Source organism: Alosa sapidissima, chromosome 16 (assembly GCF_018492685.1).
Source record: "Alosa sapidissima isolate fAloSap1 chromosome 16, fAloSap1.pri, whole genome shotgun sequence".
NCBI lineage: Eukaryota > Metazoa > Chordata > Actinopteri > Clupeiformes > Clupeidae > Alosa > Alosa sapidissima.
In genome coordinates this window covers 12,095,766-12,110,243 of record NC_055972.1, presented here as the reverse complement: position 1 = coordinate 12,110,243, position 14,478 = coordinate 12,095,766, and the positions used below count along the sequence as shown (strand labels likewise).

At 42.1% G+C, this 14,478-nt stretch overlaps 1 protein-coding gene across 14 annotated transcripts in view; it reads right to left on the bottom strand.

Moving 5' to 3' along the window:
• The window catches only part of klc1b (kinesin light chain 1b), a 38,340-nt gene that overhangs the window by 4,566 nt on the left and 19,296 nt on the right, over window positions 1-14,478 (bottom strand). For 4 of the 14 annotated variants that reach the window (XM_042066641.1, XM_042066638.1, XM_042066642.1 and 1 more), the window contains exons 8-14: window positions 13,164-13,337; window positions 11,869-11,968; window positions 10,442-10,494; window positions 10,020-10,099; window positions 9,768-9,876; window positions 9,250-9,258; window positions 8,487-8,645 (exon numbers count right to left, since the gene is read on the bottom strand). In XM_042066641.1, coding sequence (XP_041922575.1) covers window positions 8,487-8,645; window positions 9,250-9,258; window positions 9,768-9,876; window positions 10,020-10,099; window positions 10,442-10,494; window positions 11,869-11,968; window positions 13,164-13,337 — 684 coding nt within the window. Of the gene's footprint in view, window positions 1-2,084; window positions 4,407-8,486; window positions 8,646-9,249; window positions 9,259-9,767; window positions 9,877-10,019; window positions 10,100-10,441; window positions 10,495-11,534; window positions 11,702-11,868; window positions 11,969-13,163; window positions 13,338-14,478 lie in introns of those variants that run through there. The other 10 variants (XM_042066644.1, XM_042066645.1, XM_042066647.1 and 7 more) reach the window with 8 other exon arrangements.

Below are 14,478 nucleotides of genomic sequence, written 5' to 3'. Positions count from 1 at the left end.
TTCAAATCTACAAATATGTTTTTATATTGTGGTAAATGTTTATCCAGATAAAGATGTCATTAAGTGTTATAGTTGACACAGACAAAACATCTGTGGTCGGTGGAGCAGGCTGGTGTTTAATACACCGTAATCTGCTTCTTGGGAGGTAATCTGCATTAAATGATGGCATGGAAGAGTTCCCTTAATCAGATTATGTATTAAAACAAATGTAATCTCCCAGCAACACTTTGATTTAGTCTGACTCAATTGCACACATTAATCCTCCAAGTCAAGTTGTTTCTCTGCCTTTCTAACATTGGTTTGATGTTATGGAAACAAACAGTTCATCGACTAATTAAGACTGCAAATATGACATGATCTATTCAATGTTTAAAATACTCACTGATTTTAAGATATTTAAAATGTCTCCATCTATCTTTTTTGAGAACAGAGAAAGCTCAAATTATGTTTAGACTAAACTGTCTGGGCATAGTATCAAACAGTCTTATATTGTACATTTATTAAGAATAAATGTGACCCAGACAAATCAGACTGTCACTAGGTCAAAGCATTGGTCACAAATGATCCTTATATTGCATGATGAGTCAAATGTTAAGACATGAATTGAACATAAATTGAAAACATGCACAGAATTCAAGCCAAATTCAATATTCCCTGCCATGGATTTCGCTAGCCTTTCTCAATTCCACACTGGAAATCATTGATGAAGATGGTGTCATTTCTGTATGGGAATGATGACAATTATGCTACATGTCCCTATGACCTAAGTGCCCAGTCGAACAAACAGCCAGTCAGCTCCTAGTTTGTACATTTTACATGTATTCATTTAGCTGACACATTTATCCAGAGTCTTACATATGTCAGTTACATTACAAGGGCCATTGTCCCCAGAGCAGGTTCAGGTTACTGCATGCTAGCCAGCTCCTTATCCACTACAATACCACCACTTGTAGATAGTGTACTGTTATGATTATCAATTATGGAAACAGCACAATTATAATCCAAACAAACGTAACATGCACACATCCAAAAGCAGGTGCTGGATAAAAAAGTGAATTTGTAAAAAATAGGAAGGAATATCCACACACAAGCTCCCCTTCTTTTTGTTTATTAAAGTTACACCAAAAGTTATGTTTCGAGCCTTAAGCTCTTCCATCAGACTTGTGATTTTCCAGACCATCGCTATATTTAAATAGTTCATGAGGTGACATGACAAATCATTCAGAGTAAGACAATATAAAAAAAGAATAATTCTATACATACATGTACACCCTATAAAGGTGCAAACCATTCTAGTACTAATAGTAATAAGTAGTAATAGAATTATTAGTATTTATATCTTTTTTATACCGTCTTACTCTGAATGATGTCATGTGACCTCATGAACTATTTAAATATGGTCTCGAAATTCACAAGTCTGATGAAGAGCTTAAGGCTCGAAATATAACTTTTAGTGTAACTTTAATAAACAAAAAGAAGGGGAGCTTGTGTGTGGATATTCCTTCCTATTTTTTAACAGCACAATTATGGCAATCATTTAGCCACTGTAGCATAATTTTAAAACACTGTGCACAACTGTTGCCTGATTTCACTTACAAAACACCACCAGAAATGAGGTATAGGCTGCCATATTCCTTAATGAGAGTATAAAAAGAAAAGGGCTACTGCAATGACCCGGGATGTTTGTTGACCCGGGATGTGTCCTAACTGCATCAGAAAGGACTATACACCTAGTCTAGGTCCTAGGAGATGACCACTAGGTGTCTAGGACTCAAACATCTATGCGGAGTACTGGTTGTCAATTCAAATAACAATCTGGATGAAAACAGGTTCACATGTTGTCCAATTTAGAGTAGGCCTAATGCAATGTGATGTAGTAGAAGCAATGCAATTGTGCATTGCAGTTTGAAAGGATCCCCATAAAACCAAGCACACAGTGCTGTAGGTGTTGGCTACATCAGTGCTCTGAACTGAGAGATGGTGAATTCCCTGAACATGTCTGCACTTGTCTTGAAATTGTGATGATGAGTGAGGCAGTAGCAAGACAGACATGTGGCTACAACAAGAACACTCAATCTCATAGAGGCGTTGTCACAAATGAAAACCTTTATTGGAAGAATATCAACAGGTGTTGATGTAACAATTGTCACAATGCATTATGGGGGTAAGGATATAAGCGGATCTACTCACTACGATAGGGCCTATAGAGCTTGTCATAAGAGTCACCACAGCTCTAGAGATGGAAGCTACAGAATATATCAATAAAAGTACAGCTCAATAAATAAATCAGCATTCCACTAACACAACAATACTGTCTATTACAAATACATGTAAGTTTTGTTCGACACGTTTCCTCTTCGTCAAGAGTGTGCTGCTTTTTGGTAACAACGGCTTTATCATGGGTATGCGTGGTAGATGAATGAAAGTAATGCTCTCCAATCGGAAAAGATAATGGTTCAGTCCATTTGTCTTTAGCACTTACCAAGTTCATGAACATAATTACACTTAAGCATCATATTGAAAGTATGTTACATTCAGTTAATTCATACACAATGACCATGTAAAACGTTGCTCTTCTTTGAATAGGGAGCTCCCACGCAAGTCTTTCTGGAGTACAGTATTCAACGTTCTCACAAAGCCTCCTTGTTATGACTGAAATATTAGCATGGACTCTCTTTGTCCATCAGCAAACTCATACATTAAACTCAAACTCAAACATGAGAGAGAACTTCTTAAATGTACTGAATGTTGAATCTATTCAAAATGTTATTTTAGTCTAACCTATTCAGTCACCTCCTCCTCCTCCTCCCCCCTCAACTCCCTTTTCCTACCTTCCGGTTTCTCCTCTGGTTGTGTAATGACAAAAGGAGACGTACCTCACCCACTGTGACCCAACAGCACAAAACCACCATACTCAATAACCAGCGCCCCTGGCTGTGAGAGCTGCTGCTGAGGCTAGCCCAGGGTGCCTTGGGCAATGAGGCGCTTAGCTATTACATGACAGGTCAAAAACATTCCCTTTTCAGAAGGCTACGTGTCAAGAGTGAACAGGATGGTGTGACACCAACCAAGGTAACAGGCGCTAATTGTCAGGACAGTTTGTCTTTTTTTTGCTGTTTTTTTTCTAGAACTATTAGGGTCACTGATGCCTTTTTTTAGTTTTCATAAAGAGAAAAAAAAATGTGGATACTGATTTGGAAATAATTAAAAAAAAATCATAATGAATAAATACTGTAAACATAAATAGAATACCAAACAATAGCATTAAAACACTACAAAAGAAATGAGTACAAAAATAAAACAAGGACAAAACGTCCCCTCAATTTCAAACAAAACAAAAACAAAATAAAAATGCTCATACCCCAACTTCTTAAGGAGTAATTTAGTGTGGCACATGCACAGTATTTTTTATTTTTTTTACTTGTCTTTGACTGTAAGCTCTAAGATTTGATTCAAATAGTATATTTCGGTAAACAATAAAGATATATTTTTGTATTGACACTTAAAAAAACAATAATGAAAAAACAAACAAAAAATGGTGTCATATTGTAGGCACCTACACCTTAAGCTCCAGCCTCCATTTTCATATCATTGCGAACTTCATTAACAGTCGCTGGATATGCAATGCACCAACAGCATCCATACATTCCAGCAACTGACCCATTACAACTTAATTGTTGGGGAAGCAGTCAGCCATACTCAACCAGCATCAATATGCAAATCTAGAACCCACAGCTAAGGCAAACACATGATTGTTAGACTACTCTAAAAGGCTATGGTGTCGTTTCAGTGTTGAGATGAATGGCTCGGCAGACGGGAAGGCTATCAATCTCACAAGGATCTAATTGTGTCCTCTACCTTCACACCCTGGCTGATGCTCACGTAGCCTGACCCCGCTTTATGCTCGCGTTCTAGGGTGAACGTCAACATCTGTAACAGGTTTGGCGCACATTGGCTACAACTCACACAAGACCACGTTTTAACAGTTTTGAATGAACACAATGAAGAAATGGAGAGGGAGAAAGACAGAGCAAGAGAGAGAGAGAAAAACAGATAGATAGATAGAGAGAGAGAGAGAGAATACAGTATAACATTTGGAGAAGTGAGGGTAAAAGGATCAAAAGAGGACATTAGATTGGAGGATGAAAGGAGTGGAGTGCCACAGCAGAGGAGAGAAAAGCACACACACGTCCCAGAAGACCTCAGTGGGCAGCAACGAAGGGGTGGTCTCGCCCGAAGACACCAGGAATGACAGAGGAGCATTTTGTTTCTTTGTTTTTTTTTCTTTCTTTCTTTTTTGGTGAATTAACAAAAAAAAAAGGGCAAAAGGGAGGAATTCGATAAATCCTTTGCTAGAACATCGGGGAAGGACAGAAGGGTTGAGGCGAGATCTTCATGGCTTATGCCTGATGAAAAGAGTGGAGAGAGAAAGAGAAAGAGAAAGAGAAAGAGAACGAGAGAGAGAGAGAGAGAGAGAGAGAGAGAGAGAGAGAGAGAGAGAGAGAGAGAGACACACACACACACACACACACACACACACACACAAAGACAACACACAGCAAGTTTAGGCTTCTTGATACAATATGTAAAGAGACCTACAGCTTATCAGTTATCACTGCTCTTCAACCCTATATATCAACACTTAGTGCTGTGCTAAGGGGTAACTTAGACTCTTTATAAAGACGTGGGCAAATTGAGAAGGTTCACAGAGATGAGAAGAAAAATGGAGGTGTCCCAACATCTCCATTAAGCTATGCTGAGAGCACAAATATTGAGTGACTCAGCAGGCCGGTGTGTGTGTGTGTGTGTGTGTGTGTGTGTGTGTGTGTGTGTGTGACAGAGAGACTTGGCAAGGCTCTGTGTAGTGATAAACTGTAGAAGCTGGCCTCACTAGCTCGGTTTATTAGGATGGACCTGAGAAGAACCAGGCCAGAATTCAGACTTATATGGATATATGACTGTCAGAGTGTGTGTGTGTGTGTGTGTGTACACATGTGTTTGTGTTTTTTGCTTTTTGCTGTGTACCCTTTATGAAAGTATGAGTGATCACCAAAATCTGCCTTACTTTAAATCAACCAATTTTGTAAGTAGCACGATTGTCACAGTACTTTTAGATGTATAGGTCAAACCAATTTGCAATGGTCATGCTCCCAACTATCAGATAAGATTCATCATCAGAGCATGAACAAATCTCCTTCAGTTAGATAGATATCCAATTTCATGCCGTCCTACTCTCTCTAATATATGCAAAATAGAGCCAACATACATTTTATACATTTGCATACATACAGGCATGCATATATTTCCACCACAGGGGAAAATAATAAATCTATGGCACACAAATCATATTGAACAGACCCTTGGTTGTAGTCATGCTACTTACATTGTATGTTGTTAAGGCATAATATTAACATACAGTATGTGGCTTACACTGTATGATTTAGTTGAACCTTCTCAATACCCAGCTAGATTGTACTGTATCTCTTGATGTTTGACTAATGCAATCTGTCCTCATAATGTATTGCTTAGATTTATACATGGCTTCCTCACTATTGGTCAGGTGCCTGACCTCCTTCAGAGGCATGTTTGAACTATCACTAACGTGACAACTACTACAATCTACAGCAACGTCTAGTGATGTCTAGATGTCAAAGACGACAAGGAAGGGGAGAGTATGATTCACACACAGGAGAGGAGGAGAGGGGTCAAATTCATTGGCTGATTGGTTGTCGAGGCAAATCAAACAAAAGAGCTGATGATCGCCAATCACAGGTTAGAAGGAAGGGGAAATGAAAACAAGACAAGAGGTTGCAACAGCAGGTGGTTGATACATGCACTGATCCATGCAAGGCAACGAGGCACGAACATCACAAAGAGACTCAAATCCGTGCAGTGGAGTTCATGACACAACACGACACATCACGCCACGCCACGCCACACCACACCACACCACACACTGTCTACATCTCAACTGTATCAATCATAATCTTCTACAAGAATGAGCCATTCTTTGATGCACAAGGCTTTTGACACACCACACTCTGGTGAAGCCACCATTGCCTTCTCTCTCTAGGGAGACGTGGCGACTCATAATGCCAGTGATGTAGGAACAGACTGGGCAACGTAGGGGTCGCCATAACAACAAATAGGTTACCATATGGCAACAAGGGAGAGCCATGCAGAAGGAGGAGGGGAGATGTCGATGGGGAGGGTGGCCTAATATTCAAAGCACACATATACACGGTAAAAGTAAACACAGACAAATTGTTTCAGGCTATGCAGCACTGATAGTGAATTACACTAGAAGCTGGCATTTAAGTTCAAACACAATTTTGGAAATGGTCTAAGTAACAGGGCCCACAAGGCTGATTGTCAGTGGTTTTCACCAGCCAGACACATCCCTTTATTGCATGGCCACAGGGATGCCTTTCAATGTCAAGATCAGAGAGAATATCCTACCCTAACAACATCTGTATCAAGTGTATTTTTCTACAAATATAGAATGACAAAGACATTAACTCCAAAGATGGCCAGTTCATGAATCTCTAAGATGAAATGAAACTGCGATAATCACTGAAACCACTCCTCTACCTCATAATTTTAAAACATTTTACACTCACACTCTGAAGTGCTGGAATGTCCCTGAGATATACTGCTTATTGATCGTGATATACTCCATCTGCCAAAAAGCAGCAGACGGGGATAAATATGGGTAGTTAACATGTAAATAAAACCAATGGAGCGGCCATTTTGGACCATCTGAGGGCGTAATCCATTAAAGGGGAAGCCATTTGGATACTGGATACATCTCCCTACTGATTACAGAGAAGGAGACTATGGATCAGAGCATCCATCAGGTAATTAGTCTACTCCACGGCATGGTGGGTTTATGAAACGGAGCGCGCAGTCGAATGAGGAAGTAGTAGCAGCATAGGTTAATAAGAAATATGAAGATCATTCACAGTGGAAAAGCAAAAAAGCAAAAAAAAAAAAACAGGGAACGATAATCAGATAAACTTAAGTTAATGAAATAAACATGTTGATGTTTGCGGTGAGAGGTTCTGGCAAGCCAGCTGAACATGCTTAAATACAGGCACGTGGAAGCAATACACAGACAAACTTCAATTCGGTCTTGTGGCATGCACAAACAAACGATGTGCATGCACACGCGCACACACACACACACACAGACAGGGCATCTTGAGCAGGGACACGCATGCACAGAGCACCCGGACTGCAGAATTCTCTCCGTGAGGTTTAGTCACAGTTCACTGGTTGTTCTGGCAGAGAATCATCGGAGTGCTGTTGCTATGCTAGACTGGAGCAACTCATACGCCACCCTCCAGAGAGTCTCTCCATGTCCAAGTCTCTCACCCTTTCAGCTCAGGCTCTGACGGGGGATTAAAGTTTATCACTCCTGATCCACCCATCTCACATTGTACATCAGGCCCTCCTGTGTGAAGTCTACTCTATGATACGCTGAAGAGAATAATGACAAGAGGTAGATAGCGACAAATCCCAGAGAGCCAGTGAGGGATGAGTCACTTTATGATAATACAAAGGAAGAAGACATGCCGTCCTTGAGAAAATGGTTCCCACTTAATGGCTGCCTAGGCCGCTCTCTCTGGTTTTGTCCGTAAAATCATTTTCCAGAGGCAGAAGACTAAGGCGTATGTTAAGCATGGTGATGCATCTCTGGAGGACTATGAATTCTGCAGTACAGGAGCGGTGTAATCAAAAAGCCCAGAGGTGAATTAGTCAAAGCTCTACACATCAACGGCAGCATTATGGAAGCTCTAGCAGCATTACAATGAGTAAAAGAAAACATTCTTGTTCAGCCAAAACACATAACCAGCAGCAAAGCTGGACATAAGAACTACAACAACAACAACAACAACAACAAATAGAAAACATGAATAAGCCAAGACACTCAATCAGCATTTTGCTTTCATTTGAAAATAAGAGCCGGATGGTACGAGAGCAGGACAGCGGAGTCAAACCAGGTGAGGAGTGGACAATCTGTTTGGTAGGACAGGTGGATGTGTGATGGCACATGTGTGTTAAACAGATTCTCAAACTAAGGTGATTTCCCTGGAGAAATAAATAATAAACTACCACAATTATCTGTAAATCTAAAATCCCATCATCTATCTATGTTCACCAGGGAAATTTAGCCATAAATGTGGGGGTAAGCCTACTTGATATTAAGCATTGTTTGATGAACTACAACTCCTCGGCATTCAACAGGAGAAAGGATGATAAATTGTCTCTAGCTTTTCTGCCTGTGTTCAGATTTCTATTTCTAATGTTGTGTTGCAGGAGTGTGTATGTGTGTGTGTGTGTGTGTGTGTGTGTGTGTGTGTGTGTGATGTGCTGCTCAAGCTCGAGTTTGCATGCTCTGGTTTGACAGCTCGTGTCCTGCTCTGGGGTACCACTGCCCGGTCTCGGAGAGCTGGACAGTCCTGAGGCTGTGAATCAGTACTCACCCCATTCCACTCGATGCCCATACTCACTTCCTGGCCGGTCTCGGAGCCACTGTCGTACTTGACGCTGGACAGGCTCTCACGGCTGCGTCGGCGCTCACGGTCGCCCTCGCCATCCTTCAGGATCTCCACCACACGTGTCTGGTGGATGGGGTCAATGCCCTGAGACACACACACACACACACACACACACACACACACACACACAAATAGAAGCATGAATAAAACGATGTGAGATCATGAGAAAAACCTCACCATTGTAAACACTGTGCATAATATGAATAATAATGAGTGTCAGCTTTGATTAATCAAGAGACAGACGTGTGTGTGTGTGTGTGCTCCACTACAGCAGGCAACTAAACCCCTCTACCAGACACGAGAGACTACAGCACACACAGCTATGATGATGAGAAACAGCACAAAGGATGAGACTACCAAGAAAACTGAGAGTAATGGTCCTAGCACTAGATATGATCTTATGCTCCTACTGTAGAACTAGATATCAGGATTCTAGGAACAAGAACACATACACGTGTGTGAAAATGCTATTGAATCCTGTGCCACTGCAGAGAAAGATCCCATCTATTATACCTACTCGAACAGAAACACAAAGGATAACGGCTACAGGAAAGAGCAGAAATGTGTAGTCATGTGAAGATTAAAAGAAATGGAAGCAACAGAAAAGAAGAAAACAAGTCCTAGCAAAAGAAGTAAACAAGTCCTAGCAAAAGAAGAAAAGAAGAAATCCAAAGAGACACCGACTTACTGTGTTGCTCTGTGTCCAAAGCAAGGTGAGGGAGAGAAAGAGAGAAAGAGGCAAGAGAAAGGCAGTCACAATAAGATTACAGTGAATCACAGAAACACGTTCATAGATGAAGACAAGTCTGAGCGCGAGCAGAAACCACACTGTGCGCCACATCACTGAGGCCTCGGTAGCAGCCTCATTATTCAACAGAGAGGAGGCGTCGCACAACACAGAGAATGACATGCTGAGGAAAGCAGGGGCTTTGAAGAGGAGGAGACCGAGGATGGGCTGTCCCAAATCACACACTCCACAGAGTGCATGCGCCTCTGAGGAGGAGATACAGGTGGGCTTTTAGCGATCAAAGACTTGAGTTAAAAAAAAGAGAGCTGAATTTCAATTGAGCTCATAAATAGCTCAACAGTTTTTTTTTTTTTCACTGCTTGGATTTGTGTATGTTTGTGTGTATGTATGAGTTAGAAAACGACAGAAATTAAGCAAGAGAGAAAGTATGTTTGTGTGTGTGTGTGTGTGTGTCAGACCTGCTTGCGGGATCTCATGGCACACTCCTCCAGGGTCTCTGCTGCCTCCAATTTGCCCTGCCGGCGGTACAGAGCCCCCAGATTCCTCAGAGTCGTGTTCACAGTAGGACTGTGGGAGAAAAACAATGCACATCTATTATACTGTAGGCACAAACAAACAAACAAACAGCCACACACACGGCCACACACACACACACACACACACACACACACACACACACACACACACAGTGTCAATGCGGTCTGAGGTACCTGTTGACTTTGCAGGCTTTGTACCAGCCCCCGTACTCTCCATAGGGGGTGTTGTCTCTGTGCTTGCCCTTGGGGTCAGTCAAAGGGGGAGAGAGGAGAGAGCATGTGATAAGACAACGGAGCTTGAGTTCACTCTGGAAATACTGACACACACACACACACACACACACAGATACGCATACAGACACACACACAGACATGCATAGACACACACACAGACAGACACGCATACAGACACACACACACACGCATACAGACACACACACAGACACGCATACAGACATGCATACAGACACGCATACAGACACGCATACAGACACACACACAGACATGCATACAGACACACACAGACACAGACATGCATACAGACACACACAGACACAGACATGCATACAGACACACACACACACACAGGTCCTCACCTTGCTCAACTCCTCCCGCTCCTCTGCATGCATCCAGATGGGCTTGTTCTCAGCTGTGAGTAAAGGAGGACAGTCAGTCAGTCAGTCAGTCTGTTCATATTTCATAGTGAACTATCCCAGAAGGATATGACGCCAGAAGGCCCCACAGGCTGAGCGAAATACACAGCCAGCGCTGTTGAGGCTCACAGTCATACAGTTCAGACAGAGGCGAATGTACACTCACTGCTATTGGCCCTGACATTAGCACACGCACACACAGTTCTGTACCATGGTACCTAACCTGTGAGTCTGTGACCCATAAAGCCTTGAGAAAACAGATCAAAGGAAGGAACTCCTGCTCCATTGACTGAACAAGTGAGGCCATTTGTGTGTGTGTGTACAGAGGGCACTGTGTTGTCTATGGATGTGTGTTGGGTGGTGTTGCATTTTTCTTGTGTTAATAAAATGTGCTGTGTTGGCATCTCCCCGTCAGGCAGTAAATTTATGTGAATGGCTAGCGTTGAACCTCTTCATCTTAGAAGCAATCCTTTTTTTCCATGAGTCACAGGGCATAAAATCCATTTGTATGAAAACAAGAATACTATGCGCAGCCCTGTAAATGACAAGATATTCATTTATATTTTACATTAGGGAGGGTGAGTATGTACTAAGAGAAATAAAAGCAAAATGCCAGCACATGTAAGTATACATCCATGAACCATGAAAATGATGAATATCATAATGGAACTCAGACACTATACTGCACAATTAATCAAGCGCACAAGTGGCATGTTGAGGAGCATGGGTTATAAATGGACTCCTCACTCAGTTATTCTTCTGGAGCTGCCTAGTCAGCAGGAACAGAGGAGTTCACAAGTCTAACTGCTGCACCCAATTCTTTCCTCTTTTCAGTGCAATGTGACAAGAGTCCGGTTAAAAAAGGGATTTGAAAAGGGGGGGGGGGGGTGTAAATGGCATAGAAAGCACTTTTCCTGGAAGGTACTCAATGCCTGGAGAGGGTTTAAAAAAAAAAAAAAAAAAAAAAAAAAAAAAAAAAAACAGTTCACTGAAAAGACCACCTTTATTTTGGCTCTCAGAAAAAAAAAAAATCTCCAAGTGAGCTGCTCTCTCAGTTTCTTTTTCCTCTCTCTCTCTCTCTCTCTCTCTCCTTCCTTTTTTCCTCTCCCAGGGCTTCCATGCTGCAGAGAGCAGGCTGGTATTTTTAGAACACAGACCATTTCTTAACCCACTGCCCATCAGTGCTGCTACTACTTCCCTGAGCTTTCGTTGGGGGAGGGGGGGTGAACAGGAGAGGACAAATCAAAACACAAGACAGAGGTACAGCATGTTAGACGGAGATTAGGATATAATGCCTCCTTTCTCTTTCCATTCACTCTCTTTTTTTAAAATGCCCACAGAGACATCTGGACGGCAGGTGAGCGTCTTACCATCCACGGATCCAAACTCCTTCTCGTGGGCCCGCGTCAGGATCTCCTTGTACAGGACCTCGGCCTCCTTGTACTTGCCCTGCTTGAGAAAGCATGAGGCCTAGAGAGAGAGAGAGAGAGAGAGAGAGAGAGAGAGAGAGAGAGAGAGAGAGAGAGAGAGAGAGAGAGAGAGAGAGAGAGAGATATAGATAGATAGATAGATAGATAGATAGAGATGGAACAGGTGAAAATTGACAGAATGAGCAGAAGGAAAAAAAAAAAACACATGGAACATTGAGCAAAGGATGAACTCCAGAAAAGGATTGAACAGACAGAATCAAACAGAAGACGCAATGTAAGAACGTCACTAAAGAAGGTATGAAATAGTGAAAAGAAAGCCATAAAATAAAAATAAATAAATAAATAAATAAATAAAAGGACCAAGAGTAACTCTGAAGGTCATTTCAATGGTATCTTTGGGAGTGAGTAGGCGTTGCATTCAAGTGAGAAAGGAAGGCATATTGGCATATCTGTGGATCAGCTGAGTACATTGCTTCACGGACAAACACTCAGAGGTGTGTGGGAAGATGGGACTCAACTCAATAGAGGTGCACGCACACTGGCAAAGACAAAAGCTCAGGTGGCCTTCGGCTGAACGCGTCTTTACAGCTTCATAAAACAGCCAAGCTCGGTTAACGCCAGCGTTTGCCTTCATGAAAGAAGGATTCACAGAAGAGTCATATCCACAGATAAACAAAGGACAGGATTTGATTAGTTTTTAAGACTGTTTGATGACGCTTCCCTGTCTGTGAGACATAACTCATACCACCGTTGGGCCTTTGGTAAATAACCTTAGCTTTACACAAACCGAAGACAATTTCAAATTCTGCGGTGCTGCTGTTTTTTTAAATCAATTTTATGAGCATTCTGCCTTCAGCAAATTGCAAAGGGATTTGATTATGTGACAGTCCTTTGGGAGTGCAATGGCCTGCCAAGCAAAGCAAAAATACACACACACAGGGACATACTATGTGACAGTCCTTTGGGAGTGCAAAGGCCTGCCAAGCAAAGCAAAAATACACACACACACAGAGACATACACAAACAAAAAAACACACACACACACACACACACACACACGCACACACACACACACACATAGAGACATACACAAACAAAAACACACACACACAAGGGTGTGGCATACATGAGGAATTTTTATCACTTTTATCAGCCTCGGGCTGTTTGCATAAACAACAAAGCCTAAGTGTGATGCTCCCCCAGCCACTCCCTTCCTGCCTCTGCCCAGTGCTCACCAGGTTGTTCTTGGTCTTGGCCACGTTCGGGTCGTCGGGGCCCAGGCGGCGCTCGTAGATCTCCAGGGCGCGCACATAGTAGTACTCCACCTCCTCGTACTTGCCCTGGTTCTGGCACAGTAGGGCCAGGTTGTTCAGCTGCTTGGCCACATCTGGGTGGTCCATCCCCAGGACCTGACACACAGAAGAGATGCTATCAAATATAATAATACTGAACAAAGAAATTACTTTTTAAAAGTAGCAGGATCTGTATCAGTGGGGACCAGGGAACAAAGTAAGACTGCTTTTATCTTGACAAAAACAAAAACTGTTTTGTTTTTCTGTTATCATTCTGCTCAAATCAGCATTCATGATTCATAATCATTTGAGACTTATGTTCCCTCTGGTTCCTCTCTCAAAGAAACTCACTGAATATTCAATACCCCAAATGCAGCATGATGCTAACTTGATCAGAATTTGCATCTCCAAAGTACACCCATCGCTAGGCATTTATGCGCACCTAATATGGGTTGATGTTTCTTTCACTGAACTCTGGCACAGCAACCAATAAGTTAACATTCTCCTGGAAGGCTGGGTGAACAGAGCTCAAAGCAGACATGATCTTCTAATGCCCAAATCAATGGCAGACCCTGGCGAGCGAGACCAATCTCTGTACTGCGAGTCCTTGGTGCACTCTCTCCCTCTCGCCTCTTCCCCCCCCAGAGTGGCGTGTTCACAATGCCAGACCTCCATTTGCAGAGAGCAGTCGGAAGCGTTATCAATTGTTATTAGAGCGATCGATTAATCCCTCTAATTCTCCACCGGACAAGGAAATGCCTTCTCTAGGGGAATCATGGCGTACAATGACAGCCATTAAAATCCCCTAGCCACCGATTTCAACAAAACAAAACAACGCAATAACAATAAAAAATAAATTAAAAAAAATAACGCAATATTCTGAGATGGCTGCTAGAACGAGTATTGACCCCCTAAGAGAGAAATTATAGAACTTCAAAATTACTTTGCTCAAAATAACATCTAAATACCTCAGAATCCCAATGTGTTTTCACTTTGCATCTCTGGAAAGAATCAGCACTGCTGCTGAGAATAGGGGTTCCCAAGGGTAGCATAGAATCAAAGAGAGACCAAGTGCAAAAAGTAAACTAGGAACAAAGTAGCGCAGTACTTGCTAATGGGAGACTGGGAACTGTTTTGAGAAAATCAAAATTTATTTATAAGAGAGTTGAGCTGGGACGGAAACATCTGGAAGACATCAGATATCATACCACACATCTAGGAGTGCATCAGATATCATACTGTGCATCAGATATCATAC